The sequence below is a fragment of the Meleagris gallopavo genome, chromosome 26 (genome assembly GCF_905368555.1).
Source record: "Meleagris gallopavo chromosome 26, MGAL_WU_HG_1.1, whole genome shotgun sequence".
In the NCBI taxonomy this organism is placed as follows: Eukaryota; Metazoa; Chordata; class Aves; order Galliformes; family Phasianidae; genus Meleagris; species Meleagris gallopavo.
Window position 1 is genome coordinate 1,848,527 of NC_139429.1, and position 19,363 is coordinate 1,867,889.

A 19,363-nucleotide genomic window follows, 5' to 3' on the forward strand; every position below is an offset into this window, starting at 1 on the left:
ACAGGTTGGGCTGAGGCTTGTATGGATGCTTGGAGTCAAGGCAGGGACTGGTAGCACATTCCGTGTTGATGCTCAGGAGTATTAAAGTTTAATATACTCTGTTCTGGCTGGCTGTCACCTTGGTGCAAATCCAGATTTGCTCCATTGCAGCTGGTGGAGGAATGCAGGTGCATGAGCAGAATCTGGCCCTGGGTGCCTTATTTACTGCTCAAACCACCTGCTTCAGGAGATAAAGCAGCTGCTATCTCTCTAGCTTTAAATGTGACATTCAGGCAGTGATGTGCCCGGTCCCCCCATCGCTTTAGATGCTTGTTGATTTTTCTTAAATGTCAGAAGAGTTTTTAAACTTGATTTGGATGCAGCAGCACAGCTCTCCTGTGGGGTCTGTCTGTCCTGCTCTGGGGCTGTCTGGTTGACGTGTGCTGGGGGCATCAGCCCTCTCCTTTATTAACAAGGGGAGGTTTTGGCCCGCTCCTTTATTAATGAGAGGCTTTTGCTGTGATTTTTCTCCCTTTAAGAATGCAATCCTTTTCTGTAGGTATCACTCCATGCCCGTGGATAGGCTGTGTTCACACTTTTTCACCCATCTCTTGGTGGGGCTGAGGGGGCCTGGTAGTACTGTGCAGTTTGGCTCTTCTGATGGTGCTTGTTCTTAAAATTGTTGTCAGAATGCATCTCAGCACCGTGGCTCGCCCTTGGGGGGAAGCAATGTATGCCCCATCTCTGTGGCACCATGGCAGAGCGATCCCATCCGTCTCCCTTTTGGCTCTGGAAGGTTCCAAAACGAGGCAGAACTCAGCACAGTGAGTTTTTTTTTCCTGCTAATTTGCTGTTTTCCTTGTCTGGTGATGCTGGCCCAGCCACAAACCCAAGCTCATTGGTTCAGCAGGCTGTGTGCTACCAGTGCAGTGCCAGTGATACCTTTGGGCTCAATGTGCTGGCTGCTGCTTGGAAAGCACTGCCTTGCTCGGGGTCATTGCAGCACCAGCACCGTGGGCAGAAGTGGGGCTCATCTAAAGGAAGATGGCTTGCAAGGTGTCCTCAGTGGTTTCTGATAGACAACAGGGGTCTGAGGAGGTGCTCAGGTGCAGTCCTCATCTCCGTGCCTCCCGTTCCTTGCTGCAGCCTCAGCCCCTGCTCTGAAGGTGAAGCTGGGAGAAGCTTTGTGGATGCTAAAGAGAAGGATGCAGCATCCAGGCACTGCTCTTCCACCAGTTTGAGTGGTGTTTGCAGCACTGAAGTGCATAAGCAGAGTTCTGTGCTCTGGAGTGGGGCAGGGTGGCCGTGGGGCAGGCACAAATGCGCCGTGTCTAATCGTGAGCTCAAAGCCTTCACTATCAAACCTTCAGCTCTTCACAGCCTAATTACAACTTGCCTGGTGCATTGGTTACGATGAGCAATGAAGATATAATCACTGCTGTTATTTGTCCTTCCCGGCTCCAGCTGTTAAAACAATTCCTCCTTCATAGCCCAGCCAATTTCATGGCTCTGATGCGTCCCTGCCGCTGCCAGCCCGTCCCTGCATCCCGTGTGCTGGGCGCGATGCTCCACAATCTCCATGAAAGCAGCCTATTTCCTGCATGAAGCCCGTGAAATTGGGAAGATAATATTTTCAGAGCTGCTGGTACCCTGATTGCATGTTTGTTTGAAATGACAGTTTATGTTGTCTCTCTCTTTCATTAGGGAGGTTCAGCGATCGCGATGTTATTAACTAACAACAGCACTCACTGCATATAAACATGATTCCGCAGAGACACTCCAAGGAGCACTTGAAGGCAGAGGGGAAGGAGATTGAGAAGGGAGAGAGATGCTCTGTTCCTTGCCTTTTTTTCCCCCCTCTCTCTTTCCAGTGCAGGGGAGGGAATTTGAGCTAGATTAAAGTCCAGAAGAGTTCTGTTTGTGCTGTAATCCCTTGAAGGTGGAGGGATGAGAATCTTCCTGTTCTCTTTCCAATCAAAACCATCGTGCAGAGGGATGCAGTGTGCTTTGCCCAGTGTCTGCAGCATCTCCCAAAGCCATCCTGCCTCCTCCCATTGCCTGTTGCAGTTCCACCTCTGCCCCAGGCAAATGCTGCTGTTAAATTGATGCAGTGTGACTGCATCCCAGGCAGGGATGGCTGCAGCCTGAGTGCCAGCCCTGTGAAATCCTTTCACAAGCAGAGGCCGTGGCTGTGGGCTTGTCTTCTTTTAGTGCACTTTGGTGGTGGGCTTTGATGTGGGCTAACAAAACTACTGCTTGGATGAAAACGGAGGAAGGAGTGTGGATTTTTCAGATTTCATAAGTTAAGGATTGCAAGTAAGCTTGCATGCTGAGGTTTCTGGAGTTGTCACTGATGTAGGCTGCTGGCCCTAATGCATCACCAAATGTGGGAGCTGTAGCCATCAGGGTGCTGCTGTGAGCTGGGCTGCAGGAGCAGCATCGTCCCCGGGCAGCTGGGAAGTGATTGATGCTGAGTGCATGGTGTGGATTTGGGATGAAGTCTGTCGTGGCTGGGTGGGCAGACAAATCCTTGTGTGAAACAACCCGGAGGAGTTCTTGGTGGTAGAACTCAGCCTAGGAAATAGAGGAGATGCTGACATCCTCAGGGCTGGGGCTTGTCTGTCTCCTGTCTGTGGTGGAAGAACAAGAGGAATGGCTTGGTGTGAGCATCAGTGCCTGCCCTGCATGGCGGCTGTGCTACTGATTTCCCATGCTGCTGGTGCTGCCTCTTATTAAATGTAAATGCCTGTGAAATGGGCTGTGGGGGAGTTCTCTGTCCCGAGGTGTGGAGCTTGTTTTAAACAGAGCCAGCAAAGTTGCTTGTAGCCATGGCTGCCCATTAGAAGATCCTGTTTCCAGTGAGTTAACTCTCTGCCAGGAGATAATTGTTCAGGCTAAAAATTTCCATGCTGTAAGTCTGCCTTGGGCTATTTGAAACTGGGGAAAGGGAGTCTTTTTAAAATCTATTTAAGAAAAAATAAAGCGAGGTGGCAGCGGAGCTGAAGAGATCGCGTCTCTCCATGAGATGGAGGCAGAGACTTGGAGTTGGGCAGGGGGATGCGGGTGCTGTGCAGGGCTGAGACGCAGCGGTGGGCACGGGCAGAGAGAGCAGAGCTGTGTCTGAGAGAGAGATCTGTCCATTTTCATTAGCACCAACTCATAAACGGGAGGCTCTGCTGTGGCTCTAATAGCTGCTGCCTTGTTCATCCCCACATGGGCTGCTTGGTTAATGTGGTTCTCCTGGCTAGATAGCAAAAATGCTCACGACAGGTTGTTAAAGGAGCTTGATTAAAGGTATAGCAATTTAGGAAATAGCAGAAGGCTTCTCATTCAGCCTTAATTTGGCCATTTGCATGGATTTGTTCACTGTGATTGTTTTGAATGATATAATTGGGTGTTATTTTCTCGATGGGAGTGCTTTATCTATTCCAAAGAAGTGCTAGCTACAGTGCAAACATCTCTCTGTGGGTTCTGCTTTCTCTCTGTCCTGTCTTCAACAATAACCATCAACAATAAACAGACGGCAGGGGCTGCTGGGGTCCTTCAGCCCCTGCATTCTGCAGCCCATGGCCTGGGGACTTGCTGAGCCAGGCATGAGCTCAGCCCCTGCTCTCCACCATTTTGATCTTTCTGACCTTGCCCACGCTTTTGCCTTTCACAACACCTTGCCGCAACAAGTTTGACAAGGTAATTAGGTGTGTGTGTGTGCAGAAAAAAAGCACTTCTTTAGGTTTTGCACTCAAGTCTGCCAAAAAAAAAAAACCTAAAAAAAAAAAAACACCCAGAGCCTGAACTTGAGATCTGCCAGCATCCCCACCCTCAATACTGGTGGCAGAGGTGGGGGCTGCACCCCTCCCTGTGCCCCAGAGTGCTGCTGGGTCTGGTGGTACCCAGGGGGGGCTGTGCTGATGCCTCCCTGCTTGTGCAGCTGATTAGAAAGCAGAAGAATGGAAAGAGAAAATGGAAATGGGAAGGAGCTTGACAGCCCATGGAGAGGTATTTCAGAGGTATTTCAGCTGCAACACAAAACATTTGGTGGTAATTATAGAATAACCTTCATTTAAATGCAAATAAGCTTGTAATTAAGATAAGGGCCCTGTCATTTGCCAGCATTTCTTCCTCCTTCCCTCCCTTGCCAGCCATGGGTTGTGAGATGTTCCCCATCTTGCCAGAGCTGCTGCTTGCTGGGGGGCTCCTATAGCAGGGTGCTGTGCTTGGGTGCTGTTGAGATGCAGATCCCACCCCCAGGCTGTGCTGCAGCCTGCTCCAGGTGTGGGATGCTCAGCAGGGGCTGTGGGAGCAGAGCTCCTCTGCTGTGCCCTGTTCTGCATGGAGTGAACTTGGAATCAAGTTCCAGAAATGGCCTATGGCTGCTTCCCACCCCCAATGGGGAGATGGAGAGCAAGCAGCGTTGCACAGGGATCTTCCAGCATTGATTGTGCCTGGGGCTTTATGAGACTAATCTTTGCTGGGTGAAAACAGAAGAGGAGAAAAACGATGCTACTTCTGGCTAAGGCCAGAAGTAAAGATGAGTTGGTGGATTGGGCTGAATAGAATTGCACACCTACTCCTGGACACAGGGTAATGATGTCATGATAACGTTTTGACACTCCTTGCTGGAAGTATCTGTCACCAGCACTGAAAGCCTGCAGGTAACACCTTGTAATGCGGGAGGGATGGGTGTGTGGGGCTCCTGCATCCCTGCAGGGATGGGCACCGGAGCACAGCACAGCTCCGGGAACAGCCGCTGCTGGAAAGGTTAGCCAGCAACCTTTGCTTAAACTGTCTCAATCTGTGTGAAATGTTATCTCTCCGCCTGACTAAAGATATGTGAGCCGAGGGAGCGGAGATGCTCCCAGATTGTATTTATCTAGCCCTTTGAAAGGGCGTCTGAGAAATTAACTCGGCAGCTTAGGAGAACTTTAATGTTTTGATAAGTGGTTGGTGTTGCTGCTCTGCTTGACAACTGCTGTGGAGGATCCCCATCCCAGGCTGGGGAATGGCAATGCCAGCTGAGCAGGAGCTGCCAACCCCCTGTGTGCTGCTGCTGCCCTTTCCTGGGCTGTGTCTGCTGGGAGTGCATCCTTCTGTCTGCATCCATCCCTCACAGCTGGGGGTGGGTGATGCTCGAGCCCTCAGGCCATCTGTGTTGCAGATACCCATGGAAGTGCTGCCTGCTTTATTCGCTTATTCTTCCTTTCTTCCTTTTTAATAGGCTTTTGCAGGTGTTAGGGGAGGAGGGAAGGGATGGGAAGTGCAGGCCTTGTAGGAGTGGAGGTGACTCCAGGGATGTGGAGCTGACTTGGGATGGTGTGATTCGGGGATCAGAGGAGGCTGCAGCAGTGAGAGTTTCAGTGGGGTTGGAGGCAAAGGATTTGTAGGCAGCCTGGAACAGCTGGTGTTATTGGATGCTTTCCTCTGGACTTCTCCTGTAAAGCATCCAAAGGAGGAGCAGACCTGGTCATCCCTCGGATGAGATACAGAAGCTTCTCATTGCTGGCAGAGAGCTTTGTTTTCTGCTGAGTGAGAGAACTGGAAGAGGCTGCAGGGTGAATTTCCTTTGCTGGAGAGGAGCAGGGTAGGAATGTGTGCTGCCCTGGGTGGTTTTGTGCTCCCAGTTTGAGGTCCAACCAAAGGGAGAGTGTGGGTGAGTGCCTCAGTGCAAGCAAGACATATCTGGAGGGCCTGGGCTGCTCAGAAAGCTGCCTTGAGGAGAGAATAACTTACTGGTGGGAATGTTCCTGAATAGACAAGGAATTTGTCAATATAGCTTAGTTTTTAATACTTGATTCTGAGCTATGAATAATTGACCTCAACATGCAGCAGCTTGATGACCTCTGAAGCGATGCTGAGTGCACTGAAGGGAGCAGAGAGAGTGTGGATTTGGGATGAAAGCTTTACGGGGTGAATAGGACAGAAGCCCTGGGGCAGTCTGTGGGGGAGAGCCCTGAGCTCTCTCATCACTGCCCACGAGATGGCAGCCAGTGCCCGTGCAGCACCCAGCACTGCACCTTGGTACTGTGGTCACAGAATCATTAGGTTGGAAAAGGAGTCTCGGATCACATCGTGACCCTCAGCTGTCAGCTTCTTGGCTGCAGGATGGAGCTCAGGCTGCTTCCTGTGTGCGGCCAGGTGGATGATAGCACCTGGCAAGGAGCCCTCATGTTGGTGATGGATGCTCCCTGGGGAGGCGTTGCAGCAGCACTGGAGGGTTTGCATTGTCAGCTGTCCATCTGCACCCCTGTGCTGAGCACAAAGCTCAGTGTTGGGCTCCCTTACCCCACCATAACCAGCAAAGGAGCTGCAGCACAGCAGAGGGCAGCAAGCCCCAGCTCAGCCCTCTTTCTCCCCTCCTGTGCATTGCCCCTATTGCTGCAATAGTTCATTTGCTACAAACAGCCCCGATTAGAGTATTGATCTTCTGCATGCTGGGAGCTGATGGTAGGTCTGTCCCCAGCTGGCCTGGCAAACAGAACTCTCCATCAGCTGGCACTTCATGAATGTCACACAGCAACTTCCTCATCATCTCCCCATGGCCATCATGGGCAGCTCTCAGTAAGGAGGAGGTGAACTATTTGTGAATAAAGGGGGTCTCCTCTTCCCCTGCCTTTGTGTTTTATGTGGTTCTAAAATTGGGTTTGTTTGGGAGAGTGGTGCAGTTATGAAGGGGATGCAAACTTGCAAGCAGCAGGTAAACAACGATGTCCAGTGATGCTATAGGTTGGTTCTTGTCAGTGGTGCTTTGTGGGACTCCCCATTTTCTGTGGGTTACTTCAATGTGCTATTTTGTGTTGCTAGAAACAGTTCAGTTTGGTGTATGCCAGCCTTCATTGCTCTCCTCGTTAGGCTGAAATACTCCACAGCTTGCAGAGCCCTGCCTATGGGTCATGTCCTTGAGAGTGTGGAGCTGAGCATCCTTCCTAGAGGACCTGATGTGCAGCATTGGCATGGCCAAATGTGTGGCATGAGGGTGAATAAGACCTGCTTTTTATGGTGGTTGCTTTTTGCTGGCTTCTGTGTATGATGTAAGTATCTTTACAGTGCAGAAATCCCCTCTGGGGGAAGGTGTGATTGGTTAAGGCAGAAAACCAATCTGGTTGTCCCATGCTAGTGATGAAATAAGTTGTTTTTGTTGTTTTCTTGCATGGAGAGTTTACTTGTGGAAGTAGTCCTGCAGGAATGCTGCCTCCCTGCTCTGTCCCCTTCAAGGAACACTGTGCAGAACGAGCAGAGGCTTCAGAGGTAGCATCCAAGCTCCAGCAAAGCCCATTGCATTGACTACGGATCATAGCTGACAAAAGCCACGTCCATTGAAAAATGGAGTACAGAGCCTTGTTTTCACTGCCTCCAATTAGCAATATTGTGAGAGGGCCTGGAGGTATCCTGCTGTCCTCGGGGTGGGATGTGTGAGGAATGCAGAGCAGGGCTGCGCTGCCCCGTGCTTGCTGGTTGGAGCAATCTTCTGCAATTCAATTCCGCCTCGTGTCCCTGGGCTGTTAATTTCCATTATCTGAGTGTCTGTGCACAAGGTGATGAGGACAAATGGGGACTCGGACAGGAGGGCCCTTCCTTGTGCCTTGCAGAGATGCTCTGCAGCCACTACATTAAGTGGTCCCCCTGCTCGAGCATGGCAGCCTCACGTGGAAGGGCTTTGGTTGACCTCAGCCTGACTCCTGCTATGTGTCTGGCTTCAGTTACTGCTAATTGACTGGCTTAGGAAGTGTGAAATGAAGGGTTGTTATTGGTGTCCGCTTGGGGGATGAGGTTCTTGTTCATTTTTGGCAGGAGGGTGCTGCTGGTAGTGCTCAAGGTGCATCATTTCTTACTGACCATGATGTGCAGAACTCTCTGCTCTGGCTTTGCAGGCTCCTTGAGTGGCATCAATAAGAGCAGGCCAATGGGACTGCTGTTTTGGAGGGGGGGCCTAGCAGCAAGCTTAGCATGCAAGCAGGATGTAATGCACTGCTTGTATCTTGTATTCCTCCAGCATTGCAATTTGCAGCCAAAAATCATGAGAGCTGGATGCTGAGAGAAATCCATAGTTGCCATAACGACCAACAAACTGTAATTAGTCAGAGTTGAGAAGAGGGGTCCGAAGAACAAATGGAACAAGGAGCTGCTCTTGGAGGGATGCTGATAGAGATCAGAGAGCCTGGTCACTAGCATGTTGCAGGAGAACTAATCTCTCTTGGCGCAGCTCAGTCGTTAGGCTCCCAGCGGAGCTGTTTGAAGCCACATAAACTCCAGATTTTCTGATGTTTTCCCTTGTGGAGGATGCAGGAATCGGAAACACCCCATGCGCTGGGGCTGCTGCCTTGAGGTGTAATGAGGTTGTGCTGGTGGGGGATCTGGAGGTGTTTGTTGGTGCAGAGAGCTGTGGGTGGGACAAAACTGGGCTTCCTCAGGTTTCCCCTGAGCCAAAAAGCAGCGGCGACTGCTCTGCTCCAGGCACTGGGAAACCATCTGTGGTGATGTGAGTTGGGGCAGCAGTGCAACCCTTGCTATGGCAGTGGGGCAGAAGTCCTGGCTGTGTTTTTGTCTCACTCCTTATTGCAGCGTGGCCTGGCACGAGCAGCTCTGCTTCTCAGTGCTCCAGTTCTGCAAAAGGGACACTGGAATAAAACCCTGCATAGCTTGGGAGGAGCAATTAGTTCCATTAGGGCCCGGGGCAGTGCTGGCTGAGCTCTGCCCTTGTACCCATCTCTATGAGGTAGTGCTCCCCTGCTTTAGGGGGCAAGAGGCAGGCAGCATCCACGTGGGAAGAAGTCATGCTAGCATGAAAAACTACCCCTGGAACACCTCACAGACAATATAGAACAAAAACCATATATTATAATATGTCTGGAATACAATAGAAGCAAAATCTCCTGGCAGCAAACATTCATGCACTTGACTGCCAAGAAAAAAAGGACCGTACAGAAGATGAGACATGAAAGGGATCCCTGCACAAAGACTAAAAGTCAGAACACAATAGTATATATTTCAGGCGTATGAAAAGGAAGTGCGACAGTAATACTAAGGAGACAAGATACTCCAACAGAACTGGAGCTGAGGAGAGAGGAAACTCAATCAGCAGTGACACAGGCAGCACAGAGGAGGCAGCGCTTTGAATGGATCGCAGTCCTTTTTTATTATTTTTTTTTAAATCCTGCTTATTTATTTTATTTCTCGAGGAATTAATCTTCCTCCATTTTTCTGGGCTTGTACAAGAACAAGGGAGCACATGAATAATACATTGCTGAGACCAAAAAGATACAAGGGGCTGTGTGCATGGGAATGTCGATTCAGATGCTGTGCTGTATGAGGATGCTGCTGCTGGAGAGGGGCTGCAGGAGAGCTGAGGGCTTTGTTGGCTATCTGGCACTGTGTGCACGGCTCCTTGCCTGGCTCAGGAGCAGCTCTCTGTGTATGTTTAACAAAAGAGATAATTCCTAATTTATTTCCTTGTCCCACTCGTGTGCTTTGAGCTGTGCTCTGAGGGGAAGAGCTGGCAGTGCTGGGGCTGTGCTGGCCAAGGGAACAGGGCTGGAGAGGTGCAAGAGCTGTTGGTTTTTTGTCTATGTTAACTTTTCTGCATCAGATATTCAAATGCAGCTGGTGGGCTGAAGCCTGGACTTTTTTCTTCTTTCCAAAAGAAGGCCTTTCCAACTGTTTGATGGCTCTATTCAAGAGGCTAAGTTCCTTTTTAAATAGGTTATTCTCTCTCTGCAAGATCAGAGAGCTTTCCCCACCCACCTCTGGCAAGGCCCTGCTGTCTGCAGTTCAAGCACATCCATTAGCTTTAATGATGTCCTGTAACAAGAAGCCTCCTGCCATCACCCTGCTTAGATGCAGAACCTCAAATGATGGCTTTAGAAAACAGGGATTGCACTGCAGGAGCACCTTGAGCAGAAACAAAGGCTCTGCTGGATGTTTGCATGTGATGGCAAACTGCACCAGTCCTGCAGCTGGGGGGTAGCAACCCTGATGCTGTACCTGTGTTGGCTTGATTTTTTTTTTTCCTGGTAAAGCATCATTTTGGAGTGCAGAAGAGAGCTGGGAAGACATTAGGTCCAAAAGCCTCAGGCTGCCTGACCTTGGAAACCAAATGCTCAGGTCAGGGTCAGCCTTGCTTTGTTACTCTTGTTGGTTTTGCAAGGAGTGAGCCTTCAAAAAGTAAACCCTTGAGTTGAGTGTGCAAGGGGACGGCAGGTCCTCATGCCATGAGGCTGCAGAAAGGCTGGAGCCTGGCAAAGGCAGTGGGGCTTGTGCAGACATCCCACCCCCAGGGATGTCCCTATCTGGAGGGCACTTCCCATGTGGGGCTGTCACAGGGCTTGGGAGGACAGGACTTTGGTCTGCCCACCTTTACCTGTCCTCATGTTTTTTAGGGGGCTGCTATAAACAGATGATGCTTATCAGCCAACGTTGGTCTTTTTTTCTCATTAATGTTGATGCACCAAAAGCTTAATCAATCTTCTGTGACAAACGACCCCACTCTCAAGGGAGTACAAAGCTGTAGAACAAATCAGCCATGCAGACTGGAGGCAGAGCTTGCAGATGTGGCAGCCAGGTAGCAGCCCATGCTGTGCTCTGCAGCATCCCTCTGCACAGAGCACCAGAGCTGACTGCAGGATGCTCCATCTCATCCCACTGTGCTCCTCAGGGCTTGCTGCCCTGCTGGCTGCTTTGGCACCAGCTGCTGTGGGTTGGTAATGACTTTTCTTCTCCCTCCAGGGCTGGATGTGAATGGCTGGGCTGGAGGTGAAAGGCCCCGGTTCCCATTACTGATCCAATTTCCTGGACTTTTACCGGGTAGATGGGAATTGCCAGAGCGGAACAGCCTGATGGGCCATTGAGCCTGGTGTCTCCTCTCTGACAGCAGCTACTGTTTGGCGTGTAATTAAAAGCCTTTGTGTTATTTGACTTGTAATGTAATATCGCCCTGCTGTGTCCATATCTCATTCAGGAAAGAATAGGCCCTGACATTTGCCAAGATGGAAACAAGTCCCCTTGCGTGCTGTGGCCGTGGGGTTGGCTCTGTGCCCATGCCATGCGTTGCTCCCTGCACGTGGGCAGTGCCTGCACCCTGAACGTGCACTTTGCATATGGGTGGAAGGTCTGCAGAGAGCTGAGCTTGCAGGGAACAGCAGTGTGGGAGAGCTTTGTGATTTATTAGGTTCTGCTGCAAACACTGAGATTAAGGCAAGTGCCTTAAATGGTCCTTAAAAGCTGCCTTTGGTTGAAGAGATGAGCCTGTATGATATTCTCATTCCTGCTGCTGTGTGGGCTTGCTCCAGCCCCTCTGTGCTGACACTGCTGCCTGACTTTGTGCTGCAGCAGATAAGCAGCGTGCGGCCCCATCCGTCAGCCCTCCTGGGAGGATGCAGCATGGTGAGCTGTGGGCTCTGCTGGCAGGTGCGTGCCTGTTCCTGGACTGTGAGCAGAGGATGTGCATTGCACTGCCTTGCAGAGATAACGGCCCTGTAGATTGCAATCTGCTGTCCTTGTTTGCTGTGTGCTGGCCCGGGTCGGAGCTGTGCTGTGAGCAGCACATGGTGCTGCTGCTCTGTATGCTCCTGCTCTGCCTTTTGCTTTGCTGCCTGTTGGCCAGCCGGAGGGGCTGACCCTGGGGGGACTGCAGGGCTGATGTTCAACAGTGCGTGGGGCTGAGGGGATGCTGCCAAACCCCTGTGCTCTCTCTGGAGACCCTCTCCACAGGGGGGCTGTATTTAAGGCTGATTAATTTGCCCACCTGCCTGCTGTTCCCTCTAATTGACTGAACCTACAAGAAAACAAACCTCTGCTGATCAATAGAGAAATAATTTCACAAATTGTGGGCATAAATCATTCCTGATCGGCGTGTGCTTGCGTTTGTTAATGAATAAAGCAAACAAAATCAATTTTCTTTATTAAAACGCAATTGTTCCATCTATTATTACTTTAGTTGGTGAGGAAGAGGATGGCAGCTGCTCTGTAACCCCACGGGCTGCAGTGGACACATAGGTGGGCTGTGTGCCATGCAGCCCAGTGCTGAGGTGTATTAATTAGCATCGTTACTGTGGTATTGCTGTCTGCAGGCAGGAGATGAAGGAGCCAGGTCCCCATGCCCACATCGATGCTCTGTGTTGCAGCCATTGCCACCAAGTGCTTGCGTTGCAGCTGCTCACAGTGGGAGATGGGGATTTGTGTGTGATAACTGCCTTAGAGCTGCATGGATGCCTGAGGGGTCTGCCTGGGGAGCCCCATCCTTCTGATGCTTTTAGTTTTGAATAGTACAAATAACAGTGCAGCCGTAAAGGCAGGGATAAATAACCTCGTGCTTGGCCAGATGGGGCTGTGTGGAATGCAATGCCCAGAGAAGGTCAAGTTTTTAAATCTAAGCTGGAGCTAAGTAAAATATTGGCTAACTAACTGGATTCCAAAGCTCGTAAAATGTTGATAGCGCTGAACGTCAGCTTGAATATATCTCCTCATCTTTTAGACGGGGAGCTGGTGCTTGCTTTCCTCTTCCCTCCCTGGGGAGATGCAGGAGGCGGCCGGGAGCAGCAGAAGGGAGCCCGTCAAGTGCCTTGTTTTCCTCCGTGTTGGCAGGGCAGAGCCGGAAAGGTCGCGGGGGTTAAGAGCAGCAGCGAGAGCTGAGCTCCAAGCAGTGCTTCCAGGCACCGTGCTTTGATTTCTTAAGCTGAGCTGCGGGCTGGGAGCGCTGCAGAGAGGGACTGAGTGCTCTGAGTGTGGGCTGGCCTGCCTGTGTCCTCTGTAGGGGGTGGGGGGCTGCCTGTGGCTGCAGGAGGGACCCCTGCACTTAATGTGCTGTGCGCCTAAGAGGTCACCAAGAGCTTGTTTGCTGTGAGGATGGGTGCTGTTCCAGGCAGGGATGCCTTCTGCTATAACAGCAGAATAAATCTCAGGGTTCATGTTGGTGAACCCCATGTGAAATACCCCTTCAGGTTGGGTAGTAGGAAACATTTCTTCTCCAAAAAGTGATGCTGCACTGCACAGCTGCTCAGGGAGGTCAGCATCGCTGGGGATGTTCAGAGCTGTGGGGATGTGGCACTGCAGGATGTGGTCATTGGGTTGGTGGGGTGGGCTGGGGTTGCACCTGGAGATCTCAGAGGTCTTTTCCAACCTGAATGGTTCTATGATTGTGTGCAATTCTTTGAAAATGCTTTTGAAGTTGTGATTGGATGCTTTGCTTTGCTTTTCTCCTTTCTTTTTTTTTTCCCCTTCTGTGCTCTGCAAGGAGCATGGCTCAGTGCTGTGGCAGTATCAAGGTCTGCTGACCTCGTGCTCCCCCAGGAGAACTGCGTTCTCCCTCGTTGGCTTCACTTCAAGGCAGCGTGTCCCATTGGTATGCTTGGTGTGCTGCTTGCTCTTGTACATACTGCATTTTTATTCAAATAATGGTATTGATCGTGGAAAATGTAATGGAGAAAGTAAATGAAAACAAATAAACACAGAAGGTTTCTACTAAACTTTTTCTCAAGGTTTGGTTCTGAAAGTCACAGAACTGTTTGCCCTGTGCAGGGTGGTGGAGCTGCTCCCTGCTGTGTTGGCATTTGCAACCAAAGGGATCTGTAAGCTGATGGCTGGGCAAGATCCTGCTTGCAAATCCCTGCCACAGCTCTCTGTCTGGTTACAAAGATATGTGATAGCACCGAAAGATTCAGGTTTGAGTTTTGGGTCATGGTCTGTCCTCCATCACTTACAGTTTGGTGAATGTTCTGGTTGTGTTGGGTGCCAGCAATGCATGGGAAGCATCACAACCACCACGCAGTGCTGTAGAACTGCAGCTTGCCCTCTCTCCTGCTCATCACAGGCATCTCGCTGATGTTTCCTGCTCCTCTCAGGGTTTAGCAGTGGGATGGGACTCAGACTGCACTGGAAATATTTCCAGGTCTTGTGGTTGATATGAAGGCTATTGTCTGAAGTGCTTTGAAAGGCTGTAATTGATTGGTTTTCCCAAAGAGGAGAACTTCCTTTCTTGTTTCCATCAAACTAAATGCTTTTAGATTAAAGAGCAACCAAAGTGAAATCTCTGCTTGAGAGCCCCTGCTGGGTTTAGGGTGGATGCAGGGTTGCAGGGCTGGGGTGACACAGCCAGTGAGGAGCAAATGGCCCCTCTCCCCATGGCTGCTGGGGGGCTATTCTGTCCCAAACTGATCATGGTCCAGGAGGGCATTTTGGCTGGGTCCTGTGGGGTTCACAGAGCAGCGACTGATGGAGTGCGGCGGGGAGCAGCCAGTTCCAGCTGACAAGATAATGAACTGCCAAACACAGCACGCGAGAAAGGGAAATCCATGATAAATCCACCTCTCATGTGCTGTGGAGGAGACAGATAAACTCCCTCTCCCCTCCTGACAGTGGGATTTTTCTCTCGTGAGCCCACGGCAAGGATGCTGCTGTCCTTTGGCACTGCCGGGTGGAGGCGATTAATTCGGGGGATGTCAGGGTTGTGCTTTCCCCCTCTGGGTGGTGGGGTCAGCATCTGTGCCCACTCACTGCTCCTCTGCCTTTGCCTGGTGCTTCGGAAGGGGTCAGTCCCTTATCTGCAGTGCTGTGCTCTCCCAGCTCCTCTCCATGTCTGATTAATAAATCATGAAGTTTGCCCAAGACTTCCCTCTGTCCCCACCCAAATACAAACATTCCCCGTCACTGCCACCTTGCAACCAGCAAAGCTGCTCTCTCTGACAATCAATTACCCTCCGGAGATGAAATTATTGTTTAATGGCTTTTGGAACAGGCTCCTGCTCTGACATTCATCACAATCAATAATGCATCAGCGGGGACAAAAGAAATTACCTGCCTCCTGCTAAGTGAAACGGTCCATTTGTATTCTGTGCGGCCCCTTTGCACCCCTGGGCTGCGGCTGGGCAGGGGATCTCTGGTGAAGTTGACCCCAACTTGGTGCTCCTGTTTGCCAAATTGGGTGTGCGAGGCAGTGGGAGGGGATATGAGGGATGCTGGAGGTTTGGGGGATGCCAGTGGAGCAAGGTCTGCTGCATGGAGAGATGTCCCCAGATGATGCTCAGCCTGGCACAGGTTTCCCTTCAGCATCCTTTGCTTCTTGCTACAGCTGCAGTTCGGTCCTTATCTCAAACAAGGCAGGAAGCAGCTTTGCTCCTCATTCAAAGCAAAGAGGGCACAGTGTCCTCAGCGAGTGAGCTCTGATCTATCCAGTGCATCTCCTGAGATGGGGTATGATATCAGTGTGTCCCTACAAGGGGATCGGCGTGATCGATGTGTCTGCAATGTGAGCAGTGCTGCTTAGTGTCTGCTGCTGGGTTGTCTGAGGTCCTGTGCCAAGGTGTGCCAGCCCCCAGCGTGGGTTATGGTGGCACTGGGGAGCAGGTCAACCAGTCCTTCCTGTTGCATCAGGCTGGCAGCAGCAGTTTTGCTTTTTTGGTAGCTGAATCTCTGTACAAAAAGCCCAAAGAGTAAAGAAACGGGTTGTTCCTGTGCTGCTGTCCTAAATGGACTTGTGACCCAGGTCTCTGGCAGCTCTCTTCAGCCTCCCCATGTATGCCATTAAGGTTGGGTCCCCACCCTGTGCCCTGCAGCATCTCATAGTGATTACGGAGCATTATTACTTAAGTGGCCACCCTAATTAGTGATGAAGTGGCAAGTTTCATCAGCTCAGCACCTGCATTAAAACCACTTGATTGCAATTGTTTGTTTTTCCCATCTCAGCTGCTGCTTTGCTGTATCCTAAATACAACAGCAGGAGCCCAGCATGAGGTGTGTGTGCCAGGTCCCTGTTTCCCCACACTGTGTGCGGGGTGAACCCAGTGCAGCCGAACAGGAGCATTTGTAATATTTTTCTCCTCTAAATCAGCTCCTTGCTGCAGAGTGGTTCAGCTCTGAAAGCGTTGCTTCAGGAGCCTCGTGGGTTTGGGAGCACAGTGCTGGCTTTGCAGTTCCCAGGCAGCAAAGATGCTGCGCAGTGAAGGAACGCTGAGCCCGGAGCAGGGGAAGAAAACAGCATTCACACCAACACGGTGTTTAGCTGTAATCTAACATGACTTTCCCCTCTGTTGGCGAAGGGGAGCACATGATGTTAACATTCATTATCATGTCATATTCGATGGACTGCCACAACGCATTACGCTCTCTCCCACAACACGTGGGGTCCTGACAAAACCCATTCTCTCCTCGTGCTGAAGGCTGCTCTGGGGGGTGTGCAGAAATACCACTGCCTGCAGGCGGGGAGGGGATGCAGCTGCGTGATTCCTGGGTTCAGCAATCGGAGATCGGAGCATCATTCTGGCCAAAGACCTCCCCAACCCAACCCACTGTGCAGCCTTCTGAGTTCAGCCCCATCAGCGGGCTGCCGTGTCTGCAACTTCACAAACTTTGCCCAAACTCCCTATTGATCGAGGTGGTGATTAAGCTGTTGAATCACCACTGCTGTATCTGCAGTGTCGAACTGTCATTTTATTTATTTTTTTTTTTCCCCCCCAGATCTTAAAAGGATTTTTAACTGTCAGGTGTACGCAGCATATTTGCTCCTAATAATCAATATTGATTTTCCCGTAATGCTGTCTGTCTGGATGCCATGCCTTATTTGTTGTAAGATTAGAATCTCGATAAGCTTGTAAAATAAATCAAATTTTTCTCGTGTGTGCGTGTGCACATATGCAGAAATACCTTGTTAAGATAATTATCTTGCTCTGTTGGTGGAAAAAAGGAAAAAATGGAGCTGTGCCCTGCAGCTCCAAAAACAGGGCTGAGCTCTGGGTGCCTTACTTGTGATTTAAGATTGTGAATGTGGGGAAACAGACCCTGGGTGCTGCTGTCTGTAGATAGGGAGCAGGGCAGGATCCTTGCAAATCCTGGCTGCAGAATTATCCTCTCTGACACCGAAGCCCATTGGAAGTTTGCATTTCAAAGCATATTTTTCCTTATTTTTATCTTTTAGTGGGCAATGATGTGGTGTTAGAAGCCATGAAACTGGGTCTGCTGGTCGCCTTTAATGCTGCAGTGCCTTGGGGCCAGCCTGCGAGCGAGCTGTTCTGCTAAGCAACAAGTACAAGGCACTTACACCCTCCTAAATGTGTGCCTCTTATGTCCTGCATGCTGTTACCTGCATCAGCAATAAATGCTCTTGCAGTGGTATGCCTTCAGCATGCACGGCCAAAGCGTGCTGTAGGGTTCGACTCAAGAAAAGCTCCCATTGCTCGAGGACCCACGGTAGGGAGAACGCTGAAACAAAAGTTAATTGAATACAACAAAAATGTGTCTAAGGAAATAGAAACGCTTCGCCCAAACTGTTGGGAGAAAAAGTCAATTTTCCCCTTTTTGACAGAGGATGCCAGATAAGATGTTTCAAATCGGCTTATTGAATTATAAAAACGCCGACATTTCCAGGCACGGCGCTTTGCTTTGAAGTGAAATGCTGAGATTTTTCATTCTGACATTTCCCAATTGATGTTTTTGGTAACTTTCCACGTACCTGGTTAAAAGTGAGAAGTGGGGAGAAATGCATGGCATTAAAATAACCAATGAGATAAAATAACAAATAAAGCTGTTCTCTGGATAATTCTCATGAAACTCAACCATTCAGTTTCTGCTTCACCTCCCCTCGCTGTTCTAATTGTGATCCAAAATGCCCCAATCTTGATTTTTTTTTTTCTCCTTCTTAAATAATTTACTACTTGTACTCAGTGTGCCAAAAGTCCAATTGAATTCTGTGACTCCAAGCCATTGCAGGGCCTTGTTGGGAATGTGAAGGTTTTCTTCTCGTTTCCTCTTTGAAAATTGCTGTTTATTGCAATCCACTTGCAGGGGGAAAATATGAAAATCTCCTCTGCCATAGTTTTACTATTCTGTTTTTTGGCTGTAATTGGAATGTTGTGTCCTCCTGGGTTTGCTGTGAAGGGGATTTCTTGGAGAGAAGTTGATAAACATTCTCAGTTCCACACAATTCAGTTTGGGGTTGAGAAAGATAGTGAGGTAGCTGCTGCTCTCACCAGAAATAGTTGGTGGAGATGGGGTGCAGTTGAATTGCTTTGGTTTATTTTGGGTTTTTCTATTCCCTGGGCATTCCTCTAGGAAGGGAACTGGAATGTATATGGGGAAGGAAATGTCTCTGGGGAGGGATCACCACCTCTAGCTGGTGCATTGTGTTGCCTTCAACGCCTGCTCTGTCAGAGAAGCAGTGGTTTGGTGGTCTTGGAGGTGTTTTCTGACCTTAGGGATTCAATGATGAGTGGGAATGGTGGTGGTGAGTTGATGGCTGGGCTTGGAAAAGACCTCCAAGGTCATGAACTGTAATGATTCCATGAGTGGGCGCACTGGGGATGGGTTGGGGTTGGGCTGGATGATCTTAAAGGTCTTTTCCAACCTTAGTGATTGTGTGACTCTGTGATTTGGGCTTGGTCTCCCCTTGGAGCTTGCTGCTGGTTGTCCCCTTGGGTCCTGGTAGCACCTTGGGACAGGAATGGTGCCACCACCTCCTGCAGTGGGGCTGTGGGTGGGTGCTGTCTGCAGCAGTGCAGAGAGATGGATGTGCAGAGAGAAGGCTGGAGGGTGACAAAATGCACCAAAAAAGTGCTGTTTTAAAAAAAAAAATATATAGGGGAGAATAAATAAAACTAAGGAGAGAAGAAAAATTAAACATCAAAAGAACTGAAGAGGCAGCGAAAGACAAAGTGAAGTTCTGCTTCTCAAGAGTCTTTTGTGGCTTTCTGCACATCCCATTTGGATTCCCTCTGTTTCAGGGGGGCAGAGAGATGTGTGAGCAAGCTGAGCTGAGCCAAGGATGCTCGGTATGGAAATAACCCCTCCCCAGAGTCCCCAAGCTGCACATGAAAGCCCTGCCCCTGGCTCTGCTGATTATACAGCCTCTAATTGTCTCCCATGCCTGCTTGCAACGTAAATACTGGAGAAGAGAGGAACCTGGATGCTGTGTGGCTGAGCTGGCCGAGCCAGGCGTGTTCCCAGTGTTTGGGAAGGGAGAGGCACACAGCATGGGCTGAGCATCCCTAATGCCTGCGGATGGAGCAGAGCTCAGGGTGGGTGTGGGAGATGTGGTGCCTTCGGGCAGCAGACACGTGTTGGGGTTGGTCTGGGGGAAAGCTTCAGCTTATTGAGCACGTGCAGCTAAAGCTTTTAGTTCAATACCTCTTAGTGCTAAGCCTCAGTGTATTAACTCAAGACTTCCCCCGACTGTGGCATAAACATACATGAGATCTTACTGCAGAAAAAGCATTTGATGCTTGCCTCGGAGAGAGATTTTCTCCTCTGCTGTGTAATGCCAGAGGGCTGGAGCTGCCCATTGCTCTATGGGGTCTTCTATGGCCCCAGGGGGGTGGCACAGTGTGGGAGGATGGGAGCAGCGCTGGGGTGCCCACTGTCTGCAGCTCACATTGTCCACTTACAAACCAGCTGCTCAGTTCTGCATCAC

The 19,363-nt window shown here is 50.2% G+C and overlaps 1 protein-coding gene across 5 annotated transcripts in view; it reads left to right on the forward strand.

Moving 5' to 3' along the window:
• Positions 1-11,235: 11,235 nt before the first annotated feature.
• The window catches only part of LOC100547960 (protein CEPU-1), a 294,126-nt gene continuing 285,998 nt past the window's right edge, over positions 11,236-19,363 (forward strand). The window contains exon 1 of one of the 5 annotated variants that reach the window (XM_085209231.1): positions 11,236-11,376. In XM_085209231.1, the coding sequence (XP_085065357.1) occupies positions 11,343-11,376 (34 nt within the window). In that variant the 5' untranslated portion in view covers positions 11,236-11,342. The remainder of the gene's footprint in view (positions 11,377-19,363) is intronic. The other 4 variants (XM_085209226.1, XM_085209233.1, XM_085209227.1 and 1 more) reach the window with 4 other exon arrangements.